Below are 18,874 nucleotides of genomic sequence, written 5' to 3'. Positions count from 1 at the left end.
AGTAGTTCTCAAACTTAGTTTCACATTTTAATTGTTTGGGAAATGTTAAAAGTTACAAATATACTAATATCTGTGTTTCACTCGCCTGAGATTGTGACTTAAGTGCTCTGGAGTATGGTCTGGGCTTCTGGGGTCTTTGAACCGTGCCAGGTGATTCTCCCGTGTAGCTACGGTAGCAGGCACTGCTCTGGTCCCACCATGGGTCGCGTGGGATTTTCAAAGGCAAGTCCTAGTATCTGGAGTTTTCCCTTCCATCTCAAGCTTCCCCAGGGAGCATCCAAATGGGCTTTTCCTGCAGTCAGACTCTTCTCCGTGCCCCTGCGGTCTCTCCTTATTCCTAAACTAGCCAAGAGCACTGTCTCCTCCCACCATGTTGCAGAGACACACAACGTAAATATGGCAATGGAGCTAGGGAGACTTGCTATTAATATACAGACAAGTAAAGACTATAAAATTGCTTAGTACTTTTGACCTAAGGGAGAATATGACATCTTATCCTTTGGTAGAGGCTGAAGACCAGCAAAGTAAACAGGGAGGTGTTCCAAGGGCAAACCTGTCTCTGCTATGACAGAAGGATTTACACATAACAAAGCTCAAAGGGTTTCAGAGGCACTCCCTTACTGACTTCATCTGTGGGCACCGTCAGGTTCCAAATGCTATCATTGCAGGTAAGTGATATATGCATTCGCCTTTTATAAATCACTTTACCATTCAAATAAATGCCAGCATTTCACCAAGGAAATAGCATAATCGCAAGAAGCTGGGACATAATTATAGTTAATATAATGTTCTACAATGAGGCCCTGATCTTATCAACCCAAGAATAAGCCTGATTAATCAGTACACTGAGAACCAAGTGAGTGATTTTCTCTGTCACTGACCCAGCCTGGCTTATGGGCGGAACAGGAAGAACCACAAGCTCCAGTGTGAGTAGAAATGACAAGGAGGAAATCCAGAACACAATCTTACATCTTAGGATCAGAGAATAATCCTCAAGGCCACTACTTTAAACTTTTTTTTTTAATTTGTATACTCAGCAAAAATTTTATTGTGAAACATTTATTAGGAATCTTTGCATACAAAGAAAAATCACAGGGGCGCCTGGGTGGCTCAGTCAGTTAAGCATCCAACCGTCGATTTTGACTCAGGTCATGATCTCAGGGTCCTGAGATTAAGCCCTGGGTGGGGCTCCGTGCTGGGTGTGGAGCCTGCTTAAGACGCTCTCTCTCTCCTTCTCCCTCTCCTTCTGCCCCTCCCCCACCCCGCATGTACTCTCTCTCTCTGAAAGAAAGAAAGAAAAGAAAAGAACGGAAAAAACACAAAAGATCCCTGATTTCAAGAAGCTCAGAGTCTAATGGAGAAAACATACAAGTTCTTGCTTGTTCAGGCCCAGACTGTGAATTCTGATTCTGGCCTCTCTAAGCTATCTCCTCCTGCCGGCACCTAGCCCACCTGCTCCATGAGGAGGGACAACCTGACCTGGAAAAGTGACCCAGGCTGGACTCTTTGTGCTGTTTGGGACCGCCTATCTGCTGACCCTCCTGGGCAACGGGCTCATCATCCTCCTGATTGAACTAGACACACGACTGCACCTGCCCATGTACTTCTTCCTCTGCAACCTCTCGGTGGTAGACATTTGCTATATCTCTATCGGGGTCCCCCAGATGCTGGTGCACTTCCTGCTGGAGAAGAAAACCATCTCCTTCACCCAATGTGGGACTCAGCTCTTCTTCTCTCTGGCCCTGAGGGGTACCGAGTTCCTGCTGCTGGCTGCTACGGCCCATGACCTACATGGCTGCCTGTGACCCCCTGCACTTCATGGCAGCTGTCTCTTGGATTATAAGCCTGGTGAATTCTGTAGTGTATACAGTGGTCACCATGCACCTGCTCAACTGTGGGCACATGTGCTGAACCATGTGGCCTGTGTGGATGTCACACAGATCAGGTTGTAATGATGGGCTCCAGTCATGGTGCTGCTGGGGCCCAGAGCTGAATGCTGAGTAGAAACTCAGTTGTGTTAACAGAGAAATACAGACAAACGGAAAAGTAGAAAGAGAAGGCTGCTACCTAAGAACAGTGAAGCTTGTACTAAGGGATTAAGTATTTGTGCAACTATGTACACGTGTGTGTGCGCGTGTGCGTGTGTGAAAAATGTACTCTTTGTTTTTGAAGGCATATATAAATAATGACAAGTTCTGAAATCTTCTTTGTAGCTCTGACCCATTCTCATCAAGATTCAAAAGCAGTTTAGGGGTGCCTGGGTGGCTCAGTTGGTTCAGCAGCTGCTTTCGGCTCAGGTCATGATCCCAGGGTCCTGGGGTCGAGCCCCACATCAGGCTCCCTACTCAGCAGGGAGTCTGTTTCTCCCTCTTTCTCTGCCTATCGCCTTCCCCTGCTTGTGCTCACTTTCTGCGTCAAATACATAAAATCTTTAAAACATAAAAACAAAAACAAAAGCAGTTCACACCAATCAGAAATGTTAAACATTTGTTGACTAGATGAACATCAGCATAATTCCCACGACCACTTTCACCATCGCCCTAAATGTCAACTTCACCTCTGCAGTAAATCACCAAATACCACATTTAATGAACACCTCTTCTGTGCCCAGCCTGAGCCCTTCCTCACCAGTTATCATCCCAACCCTCTCCTCCCAGGTGCTCAAAACATCATGGACCTGGGACACCATTCAGGTCTCTGAAAGAAATATCAATCAGTAAATAGATTTGTGTGAAATATACCATGCCAGGTGCTGCAAGACACACACAAAGTTTGATAGGAGATCCTTTCCCACAACCTGGAGACTATTTAGAAAGATAAAAGATAAGTGCCAAAAAAGAAAAAAGAAATTGCAACATAATCCAACAATGCAAAAATAAAATAAGGAAATATTTGGTCAATTACTAAATACAGGATAGAGATTAAAAACCCCCAGAGAATCCATGAAATTCTCCCATGAAGGGGAAAAATCTGGACGGTTTGCAAAGGGATTAAAGGAGGGGCGCTGGGTGACTCAGTCAGTGAAGCGTCTGCCTTCCACTCAGGTCATGATCTCGGAGCCCGGGAATCCCCGAGATGGAGCCCCACATCAGGCTCCCTGCCCAGCAGGGAGTCTGCTTCTCCCTCTGACCCTCCCCCCTCTCATGCTCTCTCTCTCTCAAATAAAATCTTTAAAAAAGCGGGGCGGGGGCGGGGCGGTTAAAGGAGAAGAAAAAAATGAATTGGGCCTTAGAAAATAGTCAGATTTGGACAGTTGAGGGAGTTGAGAGAGATACATCCATTCTTGGTGAATGGGGGAACAACACAAATGAAGTTAGGAGGTAGCAAAAACTGAGGTCTGTCTGGGAAAGACTGAGCAAACCAGTTTGGTTAGAGCAAAGGCTTCATTCTGAGGAGTTATGAGGCGGAAATAAGGATGGAAAGAGGGGGTGGACTTCCTAGGGCTCTGAAAACTAGGCCAAAGAATTTGCTTTAGAGGCCCTGGCAAGATAGCAGAGTTTTTAATATGGGGAATAACATATCTTACAGAGTATTCCAGAAGCTGTCCTCTACCTCTGAACCAGGCCTGTTAGACCAACTAGACAAAAACAAGTAGCACAGACTTTTTCTTCCTTTAATCCAACAAACTCTCTATTTCATGCTTAACTAGAGGGAGTAAGTGAAACAACTATTTATAATTCAACTTCCTCTAATTAGGGCAGACTTCGTAGAGCAGGTAGATAAGGTTTCAAAGACCAAAAGATTTGGGAAGAATGTAAACTATAAATTATTTAAGAACATAGGGAAATGTTAAAAGTGAACAGATCTTGAAGTTGAGATTGAACAGAGGGTGTAAGTGTAAAGTGCCTTCTACTTTCCTTTTAAAAAAAAAAAAAAAAAAATGAAAAGTTAGCCATTCCATCTGAACAACACTCTGAAGCCTGAGTAAAAATAGAGAGTTTACTTGGTGCTTTGTAAGTGGTGACAACCCTGTTTTTTCTGATCTCATGCCGTATCTCAAGAGGCAACCCTCTGGCTAGACAGGTCCCATACTGGTTAAGGATGGATTTAGAGTCTGCTTTTCTTATACTGATTCACAAAATGGGTCTGAATCTCACCAAAGGCACTAGTCTGGCAAAGCCTTCATACTTTTTTATCTTTTTTCATGAAGAAAAAAACAATGCATGAAGAACAGGAGAGAAAAACTCAAGTCTGAGGTGGGAACTATATCAGGATAGAGTATTTCTAGAGTCATACAGTGACAAAGAAGGGAGTAAATGGGCATGAGGGAACATGGTTCCATGGCCATTCTGAACAGACCTGGGAATTTCATGGTAGAGAATCCCTGATGGCAAGACCTCTCTGCTCTGTCAGGAAAGCACAAATCCAGTCTCTTCCATCCAGAACAAAAAGCCTCCCCCACCCCACCCCACAGCACTCTTTGCTTCACAAAATCACACAACCAAGACATCACTAGAGAGCAGGGTTCTCAGCCTGGAATTCACGGACGGGTTTTCAGGTCTACAGGCACCTGGAATTGTGTGTTTCAACGTCATCTCATCCACAATGTTATCACCTGCTGAGAGATTTGTAATGATATGCTCATTCGTACGAGTAGACACTTTGCCCAGCTCCCAAGAGACTGTAAACACCATGGGAGTAGAAACGACGTCTGTAAGGCCCATACTTTATCCTCAGCACAGGGCGTGTCTACAGGTGCTCACTGAATACATTCTCACCGAATACATTCTCAAACAATCTGCGGCCCTCCACAACGTTAACACATCCTGACTTATATACTGTTTTGCATTACGTTTTTAAATTTTACAAAATTTCTTCTATGAAAGCTTTGGCAGTGAGCTGTGGTATTTGCCACAGGTCAATAAGACAGGGGTTTTAGCTAAGCTTTCCTGACACCACAGAACTGGGTTTGCCATTAGGAAGCACTACCAGAAGAGGGCTGTGCAACGTCCAGCACGCGGTCCAAAGTCCACCAATCAATCTGATCTCCCGCTGGTTTAATCTCCAATACATTTTCTCAGTCTTCTCATTTCTTTTCTCAATAGAACAGCTCAATATAGTGACATTACAACGTGTAATATGGAACACAGTTTAAAGATAACAGCTAGATAATGTTTAGTAACTCTTACTATTCCTATCTAGTTTTCTCCTTTCCCCTTTATATCTTCAAAGAAAAAATGCAGCTCTTAGGTCTTTTCTTTGTCTCCCTTAGCTGATGTCAAAAGCTATTTAAGTGCTAAGCAAAATAAGTCAGTCAGAGAAAGACAAATACCATATGATTTCACTAGTATGCGGAATTTAAGAAACAAAACAAATGAACAGGGGCGCCTGGGTGGCTCAGTCGGTTAAATGTCCAACTCTTGATTTCAGCTCAGGTCTCGATCTCAGGGTCATGAGTTCAAGCCCTGCATTGGTGCTTGAGAAAAAAAATTTTTTTTAATGAACAAAGGGAAAAAAAGAGAGAGAGACAAACCAAGAAACAGACTCTTAACTACAGAGAACAAACTAATGGTTACCAGGGGAGGTGGGTGGGGGCACAGGGGAGAGAGGGGATGGGGATGAAGGAGGGCACTTGCTGTGAAGAGCACCAGATACTGTATAGAAGTGTTGAATCACTATATTGTACACCCAAAATATGTTAGTTAACTGGAATTTAAATAAAAAAATTTTTAAAAAGCTGCTTAAGTGAACTATTCTCTGAGACTCACACCCCCTAGTGAGCCTCCAGTGGCTTCCTTCAGCATCAGAATCCCTTCTCAATGATTCCTTACCCACCAAAAGCAGTTTTTCTTTATCTCACTCATACTTAGCATATTGGCCTAATTTAGCAGTTGAAAAAAATTGGAGGAATGGGAAAAAAACAAGAGGAGTCCCCAAAAAATTAGATATATAACACTAGTCTTTCCTGGTATCCAGAAAGGTCCTCGCCATACTTGGGTTTCTCGACTTTTTCATACTGATGCAGATACAGAAAATCATTTTTTTAAAAATAATATTAACTACGTAATACTATAATTATTATTAACAAGTTACAATGAACACAAACGTGTCATGCACGTATATTACCTTTTTCAGTCTTTGCAATTACTTCGAGACAGTTGTTATTACCTCAGTGAATATGCCAGGAAACTAAGGCATAAGGGGTTAATTACACATAGGCATTCACATCACGTAAAAGATCTGTAGTTTAAAAAATTAAAACACTACTGAAAGTAATAAATCTTGAATAAATGGAAAAGTATACCATACTCTTGAACAGAAAGACTCAACATTATGGATATGTATGTCTCCTTAGGTTGAATTATACATTTAGCAGTATCCAACTTAATTTTCCTAAAAAGGAATTTTTGTTTGGGATCAGACACTATTATTTTAAAAATAATAGCCAAGAAAGTTAGAAAAGAAGATTAATGAAGAAAGACTAGTTTACCAGTCATTCAAACATCATAAACCTAAAATAGCAAAACACTGTAGTAGTGGCACATGATTATATCAAGGTAGCAAAACAGAATAGAAAGCCTGGAAATAAACCAATATGTGTAAGAATTTAGCAATGATAAAAGGTAGCATTTTAAATCAGTGGAGAAAAAAAATATAAAATAAAAAGTGTTAAGGGAACAAGCTAATCATTTGGAAAAAAATTTATCCATATAGGATATCTTATATCAGAATACATCCCATAAGGATCAAGTATTAAATATAAAAATGAAAGCATAAAAGTACTAGAAGAAACCAATGATAGGACAATGATATCACAGTGAGGAATACCTTCAAAGTATGAGACAAAATTCCAGCTGTCATTATTGCTTTAAATAAAGTCAGGGAAAAAATCTGAATGGCAAAAGCCATTGTTATAAAAGTAAAAAGCAAAAATAAAAACATATGGAGGGTAAGGTGGGAGGCAGGTACAACGCAAAGGGGTAACACGAAGGACTTCTTTTGTGATGACAGAACAGTTCTGTGCCTTGATTGTAGCTACACGAATCTGTACATGGGATAAAATTGCATCAAATCACACACACACAGGAATGCAGGTTTGAAAGAATAGGGGAAACTGAATAAGATCTGTAGACTTCTTAGCAGTAATGCACCTGTGTCGGTTTCCCAGTCTCGCTATGTAACATGCTACCATCCGGGGAAACTGGCTGAAGGGCACAAAGGGCTCTGTACTATTCTTACAACTTCCTGTGAGTCTATGATTACTTTAAAATAAGGAAAGTTTTAAAATTAACATTGGTGTCAAGAAAAATTAAAATAAAAAACACTGAGGATGGGGGAATGTTTTGCCACTCATATCAAAAAGAGCTCATTTCTCTAAGATATAAAGAGCTCCTACAAGCCAATAAGAAAAAAGCAAAAATCCAAATCTAAAAGTAAACAAAGATATAGACTGTCTACAGAAAATAAACATACAAACGTCTCTAAACATATAAAATAATAATAAACCTTATTCAAAATAGGAATCATGCAAATGACAACTACACTCTTAGGCCATTTTTTGCCTAACAGATTGGCAAAAAAGAAAGTGTGAAAATAAGTGCACTCCTAAATTGCTGATGGGGAAATAAATTGATCCAAACCTACGAGGGCAATATCTGTCAAAATTAGAAATGCAGGGTGGGGGGATGAGGTAACTGGGTGATGCGCATTAAGGAGGGCACGTGATATAATGAGCACTGGGTATTTTATGTACCTGATGAATTACTGAACTCTACATCTTAAACTAATGATACACTCGCTATATGCTAATTGAATTTAAATCAAAAAGTTAATTTAAAAAATTAGAAATGCACATGCCACTTGACCCAGTAATCCCATTTCATGGCATTTATCCTGGCACATGTGCAAGATTACTTATGTAGAAGATTCATTCAACATTGCAACATTGCGGTAATAGTGAAAGACAGAAAACAACCTAAATGACAACAGGTGACCAATTAAAGACACTGTGGTGCATCTATGCCAAAACAAAAAACAGAAAACCTAAACATGAGGAAATGTGGTACTCCCACAATGCATAGATCTCCAAGATATATCAAGTAGAAAGAGCAAGGACCAGAACAGCATGACTACCGGGCAGCCATCTGTGGAGAAGGACACAAGGAGAAAGAACATAGCTAATAAGTCAGTTGGTTAGTTAGTTCCTGGTTTGGAATACATAAGTAAATACATAAGTAAGTTAGTTGACTGGTTTGGTAGTTAGCTTTCTGCTGTAGACGAAATATCTCTAGAAGGACAGACATAAAACTGACGAGAATGCCTCAGAAGGGGAAGGTAGAAGAGAGATTTTTTATATATATACTCTTGAGTACATTTTGAATTTTTAACCATGCAAATGTATTACCTATTTAAAAATAAATTTTTAAAGTAAAAATACGGAATAAACTACAGAGAGATTTTAGTTCATGAGTGTACTCCACTCAGCAGCATATGCCCTAGTCAGTAGGGAAATTACTTTCACTCTCAGAGGACATTAAAATTTCTCCCTACCAGGCACCCCGTTGTGAGTTAGACTCTAAGATTTGCACACGGGTGCCTTTGAGCAAAAACATTTAAGCCTCCCTTAGAGGCACCCAACTCTAAATAGAATTTTTTCCAAAATTATTTCTAGAAATATTTGTATAGTAAATGGAGCAAGCTATTTCAAAACAACATTTAAACATAAGATTTAAAAGGGTGATTCTTAAAAACAAAAAGAGGTTAGTTTTTTGACACAAACTAAGTGAAACTCTTGAGTCTTCAGAACTCAAAGTACATGTTTATTCAATTCGCATGTGACTTTGTGATTTGCTTGAGGAAAAACAAAAAAGTTCCAGAGATTTGAAAATGTGGAAAATCACAATGTGCGATTCTAAAGGAAGAATAAACATGGAAAAAGTCTGGTTGCCACTTAGACCTCAGAGAGGAGAAAACCAAAGGCAGAAAAATGGAAATAATAATGAGAAAAGAGATGGGTTGGTGTAAAGAAACTTTCCAATAGTTTTCATAAAATTAAAACAAAATTCTCCAAGGGTAGCAAAGGAAAAAGAATCTCCACAAAAAAGAGGGCTATTAGACATCACAGCCCTGACCACTGTCGGCCACAGCTACTGTCCTCTGCAGCCCCCATGGCAACCATTACATTATTGTCAAGAGGGATGCTCCTTCCCCATCCACACCCTAGTTCACCCATAGACACATTTTCTCTTCATGCCCTGGGAGGCTTTTGAGATCACATGTACTGTTAATCAAGACTTTTTAACTGAAAGCTGCCATATTAAGGAGGGGATACAAAATAGAGAGGAGACAAATTTTTATATTCTGAATTTCTAGACAATACTGGCTCTCTGAGCCCTGTGGGGCCCATTTCAACAGCGTCCCAAGGAAGGAATCTCGGTCAGAGAATCCCCAGATTTGACTTTCCTTCTCTCCTTCCCAAAGGAGGAAGCCCAGAGTAGAATCCAATGGGTATCTGCCTGTGAAGCTATTTCCATATTTTCATTTCAAGCTATTTTCACTGGTTCCATCATTGTCCGAGTCCTTCAGGGGGTCTGGATGGGACCATACCACCTAGGCCAGCCGGAAGACCCTGGCCAACAGAAGTAGCTGCCTGCACACCCCGCGAAGCCGGAGGTTGCTGAGGATGAGGATGTAGGGATGGACAGATGTGCACAGGTAGATTAAAATCTGCCACGGCCAGTACCAGTCACTCTCTGAGGAGAAGAAACCCGCAGCATCGATGACCAAGGATGCGAAAGACAGAGCATAAAGAATGAGGAAGGAGATGAGCGACTTCAGAGCTCTGGTGTGAGCCTGGCCGCTAGGGTCCTGTGGGCTGTGGGCACTGCGCTGCATTCTCCCTGTGTGTCGCCTCAGAGAATTAATCAACAGTGCAATTGAGACCAGAAAGACAGAGCAGGGAATTGACAAGGTGATAAGTTTCAGGGGCAAGAAATAGTGAATTTCCAGCCTCCTGCTCCACTGCTTGAAGGTCATATTCCCAGGAAATTTTCTAATTAAGAATCCTTGATACACAGCATGGTTTCCCCAGAAGAAGAGCAGGGTGACGATGAAAGAGATCAGGAGAGAAGCCATGAGGAGCCAGGGCACTGACCCTGGGAACCTCCACTTCAGCCAAAGGAAGGTAGGGTGGGTGAAGTTAGCAATCTTCATGCAGAAGAGGACACTGAGCCAAGAGCCCAACCAGAAGGTGGCCGAGTTCAGGAAGTCCCAGTGGAGACTGATGAACTGCCGCGCAGGACCGCTGCTGTACTCGTTCAGGTGGAGGTAGTAGTAGAAGTTGTTCACCATTCCAACACACTGCAGGCAGAAGCGGGAAGCACCCAAGCTCATGAGGATCATGTCGGAGGGAAGCAGCCTCCCACGCCGCATCCTTTCCCTGCTCAGCACCAGCACAATGAAGCCGTTGGCCAGGATTCCCAGGAGGCATAGCAGGACAAAGAGCAGCATGAAGAAGGCTGAGAGTGCTGGCTGCATTTTGGCCCCTCCCGTCACCACGCTGAGCTTTCCGTCTTGCTCCCTGGCCTCCTCTCTGCCCCCACCCACAGTCCCTCTCTGAATCTTTCCTGGGGGTGGGAGAGGACTGTTCAGGCTCTACATCTGAATCAGACCTCACTTACATAAACACAGATGCTCAGGCTACAGGGAAAGGGGAGCTCCGTTCAGGGAGGATGCAAATTTCCCATGGGTTCAGTTACCACTAGGCCTACCAACTGCCCCTGATTTGCCTTCTCTGGTTTTGCCTGCATGCCACCAACGTTAGCACCAATGTAGAGAGTTTTTCGTGTCTCTGTGACTAAGTTCCAGCCTTCTTATTTCCCCTTTGGGCACTATAAACATCCCTCTTCCCATCAGATCATTCTTAAGACATTAAGTATATGGGCAACAAGTATATAGAGATACTCATATGGCCAAGACCTAAGCAAAAGTGATGACAGACAAGTCTGTCTCCAGCTGAGCTTCCCTGTTATGCATCCGCCCTCACCTCTGAGCAGTCATCCCCTTCAAGGTCAGAAGCCTTGGTCCACATTTCCACCAAACCTCTTCTTAAATCCTTCATGGACCCTGGGGTATAAGTGATTGATAATGGTTTAAACTGGTTTTATGTTCCAATGAGAGAATTCGTTTCCTTGTGCTTGTGGGACTGAGGGCCATCTGCTTCTTGCTGCATGGTGGCTGAAGTCTCCCTCAGATCCCGGGGGCCCCTGGCAGTCTTCACCAAGTGGGCTGTTTAGACATGGCACCTGACTTCACCAGGCCAGCAAAGACAGTCTCTAGACAGAGCTGGCTAGCAAGATGGACTCTTAAATAGCACAGTATAATCACAGAAGTAACATCCTATCACCTTTGCCATATTCTATTGGCTAGAAGAAAGTTACAGTCTGCAGGGACACTCAAAGGGCGGGGGTTACAAAAAGGTGCAGATACCAAAATTGGAGGTCGTGGAGAACCATCTTAGAGTCTCTCTGCCATACTGAGATACCAGAGGTTACGAGATGTGTGTGCTGCCCTGTCCTCCAGCACCAATATTAAAAAGAAATCCCTATGAGAACATGTTAAAAAGCAAAAATGTTTTCTTGAAAGAAAATATAGTCAAGTTATTTGTAGTCAAATGTTTTCTATTTAATACTTCAAATTTTTCCTTTCTCCACATTTGTTTGAAACTTTTTTTTATGCGTTTCCTTTTGGATTGTGACCTTGTGATGAAAGAAAAATTATTTACAAATAATGTAAATGTTGTCATTACCACAGTATAAATGTAGAATTACATTAAAATAAATAATCCACAATTGAAAGAGAGATCACACTGAAGTTGGGTGAATATGCATTTCTCCCACTCTCAGATCTATGTTGCTCATACAGTTTTTATGCATTCACTCAGCAAATACTGACTGAGCACTTAGATACAGAGTACATATTGGGATAGAGCAGTGACCCAAAGAGGTGGGATTCCTGCTTCTACAGAACTTGTAGTGCAATGGGAGGTAATTGACAATAAAAACACACATAAACAAGACACTTTCATGTAGTAATCGGTGCTGTGAAGAAAACAGGTGAGTAAGATTGCCAGAGAATAGTTGGAGAGGGAAAAGTTGCTCCTTCAGACCTGTATGCTGGGGAAGGCATTCTCTGGGACATGGACTAAGGGGCCCAAGCAAGTAGAGCCTTTGCCATGTTTGGCTGGCTGAACTCATACCAAGTCATAATTTCATTCATTCTTATCCACCATTTCTTCTAATTTTACCAAGTGAGGCTTTCTCCTCCCAGAAAACAAGGACTCCAGCAGGCCACATGACTATTCATTCTTATCAAATAGGTTGTCCCAAGATCACTTCAAGCTACAAAAAAGACCTCAAAACAGAAACTGGGCATTTCTGTCCAATATACGAATACAAAATAACAAGACGGCTGTACCTTCAACCCCTCTGGGATTGGTTAATGCAGGTAGAGAGTGGAAAAGGGGCAGGAAGGGTCTTACTTGGACTAGCACCAAAGCCTTGTGCTTTCCAGGCCTGATGCTCCTTCATGGGGAAATTTCAGGGCTCTGGAGGTTTCCCACTGTGCTATCTCTCCTGCAATTCCCTTTGATGGGGAGAAAGCATCTCTATTTGGGGTGATCCCTTAGACTCCTTCCTCAGCCCCTAGACATTTTCCACCAAATTATTGCTGCTGGCATTTCCTCACTCCACTAAACAGTCCTATTGGTCAAACCTCAAGATACCTGCACACACATGCTCTCTCCCTTGGGGCACACAGATGGTGTTCAACCCTGATGCCACAGTCCTGATACGGCCACATTCTCCTGACTCTGCCCCAAAAGTTAACTAATCTGTTTGTCTCTTATTATCTTAATCCCCCAAGGAGGAGCAAGACCTTAGCTCACTATACCTTCCAACTGAAGCAATAACACAGTAAGCTTTGTAAGTGGCCCCATGGAAGGTCTGGGGCACCACCAGGTTTGAGGTAAGTCCTCCTTGGTGGAAGATGGACTGGGTTTCATTACATAGCTTTTCTAAATATTTATTCCCCACAAAATCTTCTCTTTTCTACTCTCTTACCCTTTCATTTTATCAAAGGATTTCACAAGTTATGGAACAGGTTTATGCCCACTTTCTTTGAAACCCTGAACATTGTGAACTGGAATTTCACATTGTAATCTCCTGCCATTAAATTTTTGCACCTGGTAGAAATTTCAACTTTTACCTAAAGGGCAAGATCAAGAAAGTTATGTTGGTCATGGTAAGAAACTGGGATGTTATCCTAACATAATAGAAAGCCATTACAGAGTTTTAAACAAGGGAGTAGCATGACCTAATCTATGTTTTTAAACAGATCCTCTGGGCTATGACTTAGAGAATGGAATTGGGGAGGGGCAAGGATAGAGGACAGCAGAGACTACTGCATTAGTCCATGCATGGACAGCTGAGAGTTTGTTCCCAAGTGCGAGCACTGCAGGTGGTGAGCAGTGATGAGATGCTGGAATATTTTGAAGGCAGATTCAGTAGGATTTGCCTGATATGGGGATGAGAGAAAAAGAGGAATCAAGGGGGTGCCTGGGTGGCTCAGTCAGTTAGGTCATGATCCTGGGGTCCTGGAATCGAGCCCCACTTCAGGGTCGAGTCTGTTTCTCCCTCTCCCTCTGCTCCTCTCCCTTTGCCCCTCCCCCCCCGTTCTCTCTCTCTCTCTCTCTCTCTCTCAAATAAATAGAAAAATCTTTAAAAAAAAATAAGAGGAATCAAGGATGGATCCCAATTTTTGACTGTAGTCACTGAGAGAATTTATGGAATCATCTACTGAGATGAGGAATATGTTTGTGGGAGGAACTCGGTTTTGGTTAAGTTTGAGACAGCTGTTAGATATCTAAAATGAGACATAAGGCGACAATTAAAATGTAAGTCTGGATCTCAGTAAGCCTGGAGTAACAGGTTTGGGAGTCATCAACACTTACTTGGTATTTAGAGCCATTACATTAGATGAGATCATGTGGGAAAAGAGTGTGGATGGAGACTGGGAAGAGTCTGGGAGTGAGCTTTGCACCTTCAGCTTTGAGGGGTTGAAAGGCAAAGGATATAGCAGAGGAGATTTGGCTGAGACTGATATTCAGGAGGGATTCCATTCTCCAAGCTCATGCTCAGAGGAGGAAGCAAATGGTGAGGAAGGTGACACAGGAATGAAAACTATGCTGGAGAGATTCTAGTTCTGCAGGGTGATCTACACAGGGGTTGCATGCTGTGTGTTCTGGGGAGATGCCCTATGGCAGACACTGTCAATGTGTTCTAACTTTGAGAGGCCCTCTGGTTGGGACCCAAGCCAAGCCCAGTAGAATGTCAGTGTTGAAACTGTGCTTTACCCTCTGACTGCCTCAGTAAAGAAGCTCTGTTTATTATTCATCCATTCAACAAAATCCATTCAGCGGGTACTGTCTGTCAGGCACTAGGCCAGGCACGTAGGCATGAAGATAAAGATCACCTTTTGAGGGAGAAGGACAAGTAGACATATGACAATTCCATACAATAAATGATAGAATAATAACTTATATTTACTCAGTGCTGCTATGCATACCCATGTATTTCTAAGTGCTTTATATGTGTTAATTTTTGATACTCATAAAAACTCAGTGAGTATCAAAAATGGTGGTGAGACACAAGAAATCCACACACAAAAGAGTGCAATTGGACACTATACACAAAAATGAACTCAAAGTGGATCATAGGACCAAATGTAAGAGCTGAAACTATAAAACTCTTAGAGGAAAACATAAAAGTAAATCTTCATGACCTTGGGTTAGACAAATCCTTCTTAGGACATCAAAAGCACAAGTGACTAAAAGAAAAATAGGTAAGATAAGTAAAAAAAAAATTAATTGGATTAAATCAATGTTTAAAAACTTTTGTGCTTTCAAGGATACCATCAACAAAGTGAAAAAAACAACCACAGAATGGAAGAAAATGTTTGCAAATCGTATATCTTATAAGGAACTTGCATCTAGAATATATAAAGAACACTTATAACTCAACAATAAAAGGACATAACCTAATTTAAAATGTGCAAAGGATCTGAATAGACAGCTCTCCAAAGATGACATACACATGGCCAATAAGCACACAAAAGATTTTCCACATTATTAGTTACTATAAAAATGCAAATCAAAGCAATGACATACCACCTCACAACCATTAGTGTGGCTAAAACCAAAAAGATGAGCAAGTGTTCAAAAGGATAGAGAGAAATCGAACCCTTCATGCACTTCTGGTGGGATTACAAAAAATGGTGCTGCTGCTTTGGAAAACTGCTTGGGTGCAGCTCCTTACAGTGTTACACACAGTTACCATATGATGCAGAAGTTCCACGCCCAGATATACAGATCATCCTCAATTTACAATGGGGTTATGTCTGGATAAATCCATTATAAGTGAAAAATATTTCAAGTCGAAAGTGCATTTAACATACTTAATCTACCAAACATCATAGCTTAGCCTAGTCTACCTTAAATGTGCTCAGAACACTCCAGGGGGGCAAAACCACCTAACACAAAGCCTATTTTATAATAAAGTGTTGACTATCTCATGTCATTTATTGAATATGGTACCGAAAATGAAAACAGAATGGTTGTGCGGGTATAGAATGGTGTTATCAGTTGTTTACCATCGTGATCATGTGGCTGACTGGGAGAACTTGTGTGTTCTCACCAAAACAAAACAAAACAAAAAACGCTTCTATGTGAGGTGTTGATTAACTTGATGATGGGAATCCTTTCACAGTGCATACATATCAAATCATCACATTGCACATTTCATATATATTACAACTGTTTGTCAATTATACCTCAATAGAGCTGAAAACAGGCTGGAGTCAAAAAATAACTATGAGTGTGAATGAAGAAATGCAGAACATACTTCGCTGTGTGATAACTACTGTATTAGTGTTCAAATATGTATGTCCATGAGATACACAAACACATGATTTGCGCTTATAAAAGAGAGAGAGAACCACCGACACTTTTGATGCAAAATAGAAGAGCCATAATAAATATCCCTCAAGTGGCAGAGAATCAGCAAATATGATCCTTGGAAGAGTCCTAGATAATAAAAGTGTCTATAGCAGTTAAAAATAGTAAATAGAAAGTCAACATACATGAAAGTATGCTTCTCGGGACATAATGTTATAATGCAGAATAACACTGGCTGAGAATCTAGGGTAGAACTGACCCATGATTCCCTCTTTGAAGAGAGGAAATGAAAAGTTTAAAATGACCATCACCACAATGCAGATTGCAAAACAATGAGCAAGAATATGAAAACACTGCCTGCAATAAAATCTTCAGAATCCGTGCCTTTTCAGACTGTCCTGCTGGGTTCTGGAGGGAGAACACCACTGTGGTGGAATATGGAGCAACATCACCAAGTTTATTGTGTCCTGGTTCCATTTAAAATTACCGTAAAAGGTATAAAATAAAATTTCACTTATTCAGCAAAGTTATTGAATCAAATATTTTTACTCCTAAGCTTCATGCTTTTTTCATACTCTATGCCATACTTTCCACAAAATATTTGAGTGTCCTAGAAAAGTGCCATCTGTGAGAACAAAAGATGATTCTTTCTGAGAAATTAACAATTATTTTGTTCATAATTTTTTAAAGATTTATTTAGAGAGAGAGAGTTAGAGGAGGGGCAGAAGGAGAGAATCCCCACTTAGCACAGAGCCCAACACTGGGCTCGATCTCAGGACCCTAAGATCATGACCTGAGCTGAAACCAAGATTAGGATTCTTAACCAACTGAAACACCCAGGTGCCCTTCTTTTGTTCATTATTGATCATTCTAGTGTTCATGCTTTTGCACATATAAACATCAGTCGCTTTCAATACTTACTGAAAGGCTTTCTTAGGTTTGTCATGGCAGAAAAAGGAAATAATCATAATACTTTATTTATTTATTGTTATCCTAATTTTGTAAAAAGTTATTTTAATATCTGAAATATTAACATTATTTATTTTTGTGCATGCATATATATAAATGCAATTCTATGTAAAGAAAACGTCTGAAAGGAATAGTGAGTGCTAATGATCATTATCTTTGATAATGAAAGTGTGAGTGATTATTAAACTTCTTCATAATATTTTATATATTCCAAGTTCCTACAATAATCATGTCTTATCAAAAAGAACAAGAACAACAACAAAAGAACATTTAAGTTGTAAAACTAATAAATCATTTTCAAAGTAAGGGAGACCAAATATTTCTACTTCATCTCCAACATTAGGCTTAGCCTGTAAGACCCTATGATTTGAGACCAGTAAGAATTGATTGATCTGGCATAGGGCAGGGGAAGGTAGGGCAGAATGGAGCAGGACAGAACTAGAGGCAGTGTTCAAGATTCCACTATGCGGAGTTATATATTAATCTTCCAAAGACTGACTTACTGCTGCTTTCCTGCAAATCTTCTACATAAATATTAGGCATTTAATTGTTTGGTCCAACGAACTCTTTCAGTACATCTGCCCTGCCCCTCTCCCCCCCCCCCGCATACATATAACATCACAATCAATACCATCACTACCATCTGACCACCACCACCAAAACCCAAGGATTTCACCCTTTTCTCCCATCCTACAGATAAGAAAACTGAGACCCTGGGAAGGTAACTGACTTTCCCAAGGCTACAATATTGATAAAAGGCAGAAAGGAATGAATTCTTAAATTCAGATCTTTACTCCAAGATCCTGCACCATGTCCCCCAAGAGCCCTTGTGTCGTTGGGTTAATTGTTAACATTGTCAAAAGTGTCATGCCTTGGAAGCCCTTTAATTTCCGAGATAGAGACCAAAATCGGGATCTTAATACCTTCCACTACCCAAATCTCTGCCAGGAGGATAGTCTGCCGGAGAACACAGGGTGTGGGGCCTGAAAGCTGTTAGTGTGTGATCCTCACTTGTAGCTTGGGAATCAGTGATAAGGTGGACAATCAGCAGTGATTAGGACTCTTGACAAGCCTATTCCAAATTCCCAGGTTCTGACTCCACAGGATTCCCTAAATTCACAGAAACCATTCACAAATTTTGAGTCAGAGAAAAGAAAAAAACCTTCTTGAGGTTTTGGTGATTTCATTTCTCAGGGCTGGGCTACCAGATACTGAAAGACCAAGCTGACCGGAAGAAAGGAGAATGGAATCCACACTAGTCCATAAAGTATGATACTGTCAAAAGCAAGCACAAGGCCAAAACAGACCAGTATTGTGAGTCAAAGACAGCAACTGCAGGCAGGGCTAGAACATACTGGGTAGAACAGGCCAGCAGAGTCCTCCATGCAAAATCAATTCACTTTCCAGATGTCTCTACAAGACAGAACCTATGCAGAAGCTGGAGTCCAAAGTTTAAATGAAACAAAGAAATGTGAATAGATAGTATAGTTAAGGAGAAGAAAACATATGAAGGTTTAATCTAGTTTTACCCAAGGAAGAAACTTACTGAATTTAGGGCAAAGACTGACTACCTTGAATTCTGCGCTTTTAAAGCCATTCTTGATGTAGGAGAACTAGAGTTTCCGGTGTGTGCACTCCATGGAGGAGTGAGGCTCCATCGATCAGTGCCTGTGCCCGCTCCTGTCTCCAGGGAAACCCTAGGTTCTACGGTATTGTTCCACAGAGCAACCACTGAGCTACTCTCTGTAGCTGAAGGATGTCATGTCACATTCTTTATAGCAAAGATACTCTGCAGTGTGGCTCTTTCACTGGTCTAGTAAAAAAAAAAAAAAAAAAGTTATACAGTTTCTGGTTCTTTCACCCATCAGCACCTGTAAATACTTTAATTCATTGTGCCACAATGAGTCTTCCTCATGGTGTTCATGACCACTCATTCAGATTCTAAAAAGCATTTGC

The 18,874-nt window shown here is 41.2% G+C and overlaps 1 protein-coding gene across 1 annotated transcript; it reads right to left on the bottom strand.

The window, feature by feature from the left end:
• Positions 1-8,986: 8,986 nt before the first annotated feature.
• TAS2R41 (taste 2 receptor member 41) lies at positions 8,987-15,745 on the bottom strand. The gene has a single exon (XM_026513036.4). The coding sequence runs from the start codon at positions 10,474-10,476 to the stop codon at positions 9,550-9,552; it is 927 nt and encodes a 308-aa protein (XP_026368821.1). The 5' UTR covers positions 10,477-15,745; the 3' UTR covers positions 8,987-9,549.
• Positions 15,746-18,874: the final 3,129 nt, after the last annotated feature.

This window comes from Ursus arctos, unplaced genomic scaffold (genome assembly GCF_023065955.2).
Source record: "Ursus arctos isolate Adak ecotype North America unplaced genomic scaffold, UrsArc2.0 scaffold_3, whole genome shotgun sequence".
In the NCBI taxonomy this organism is placed as follows: domain Eukaryota; kingdom Metazoa; phylum Chordata; class Mammalia; order Carnivora; family Ursidae; genus Ursus; species Ursus arctos.
This window is presented reverse-complemented; position numbering and strand designations above follow the sequence as displayed.